Raw genomic sequence first — 541 nt, forward strand, 5'->3', positions numbered from 1 at the left:
TGTCACTATTTTTAAGGATAGCGCAGCGACTCCATTTGCCTTGTACACTGGACTTACGCCCTTCCTCGTTGAACAATCCTTCCTGTAGATATTCATGGCAATCATTATGTTTGAAACTCAGCATATTCCACTTCTCACTCACTCATAATCACTCAATCATACTCACTCCAGCTCACTGACTTATTCTTATTACACCACTATATTTTTTGTCATTAGTTCTATTTTCCCCACCTTATTCGGTCTTTTTTATCACTAATCTTATAATATGAGTATTTACACACTCACAACACTCTCTTAGTGTCATTATTATCATTACTATACCATGACTATTTTAAAAATGAAAAAATTTAACAAATTATCAAATTTTGTAATTTACATTTTCAACTAAAATTGTCAAAATTTAGCGAATGCCTTAAAATGACAAATTTTCAAAATTAAATATAATTGAACGAAACCTCTTTTGGAAATTTAATTATATAAGCAAAAATGCAAGCAAAAGAGGGGAAGTTTTAATGACAAAAGAATTGTTTCCTGTGGTGTT

The 541-nt window shown here is 30.7% G+C and overlaps 1 protein-coding gene across 1 annotated transcript in view; it reads right to left on the reverse strand.

Annotated features, from left to right (window-relative positions):
- Positions 1–472: 472 nt before the first annotated feature.
- TEOVI_000865700 (uncharacterized protein) overlaps positions 473–541 on the reverse strand; it is a gene marked incomplete at both ends in the record, with an annotated part of 1,494 nt that continues 1,425 nt past the window's right edge. Inside the window, one exon of the mRNA XM_067221273.1 lies at positions 473–539. Coding sequence (XP_067077374.1) covers positions 473–539 — 67 coding nt within the window. The remainder of the gene's footprint in view (positions 540–541) is intronic.

Source organism: Trypanosoma equiperdum, assembly GCF_001457755.1.
Source record: "Trypanosoma equiperdum strain OVI genome assembly, contig: ctg_1391, whole genome shotgun sequence".
In the NCBI taxonomy this organism is placed as follows: Eukaryota; Euglenozoa; class Kinetoplastea; order Trypanosomatida; family Trypanosomatidae; genus Trypanosoma; species Trypanosoma equiperdum.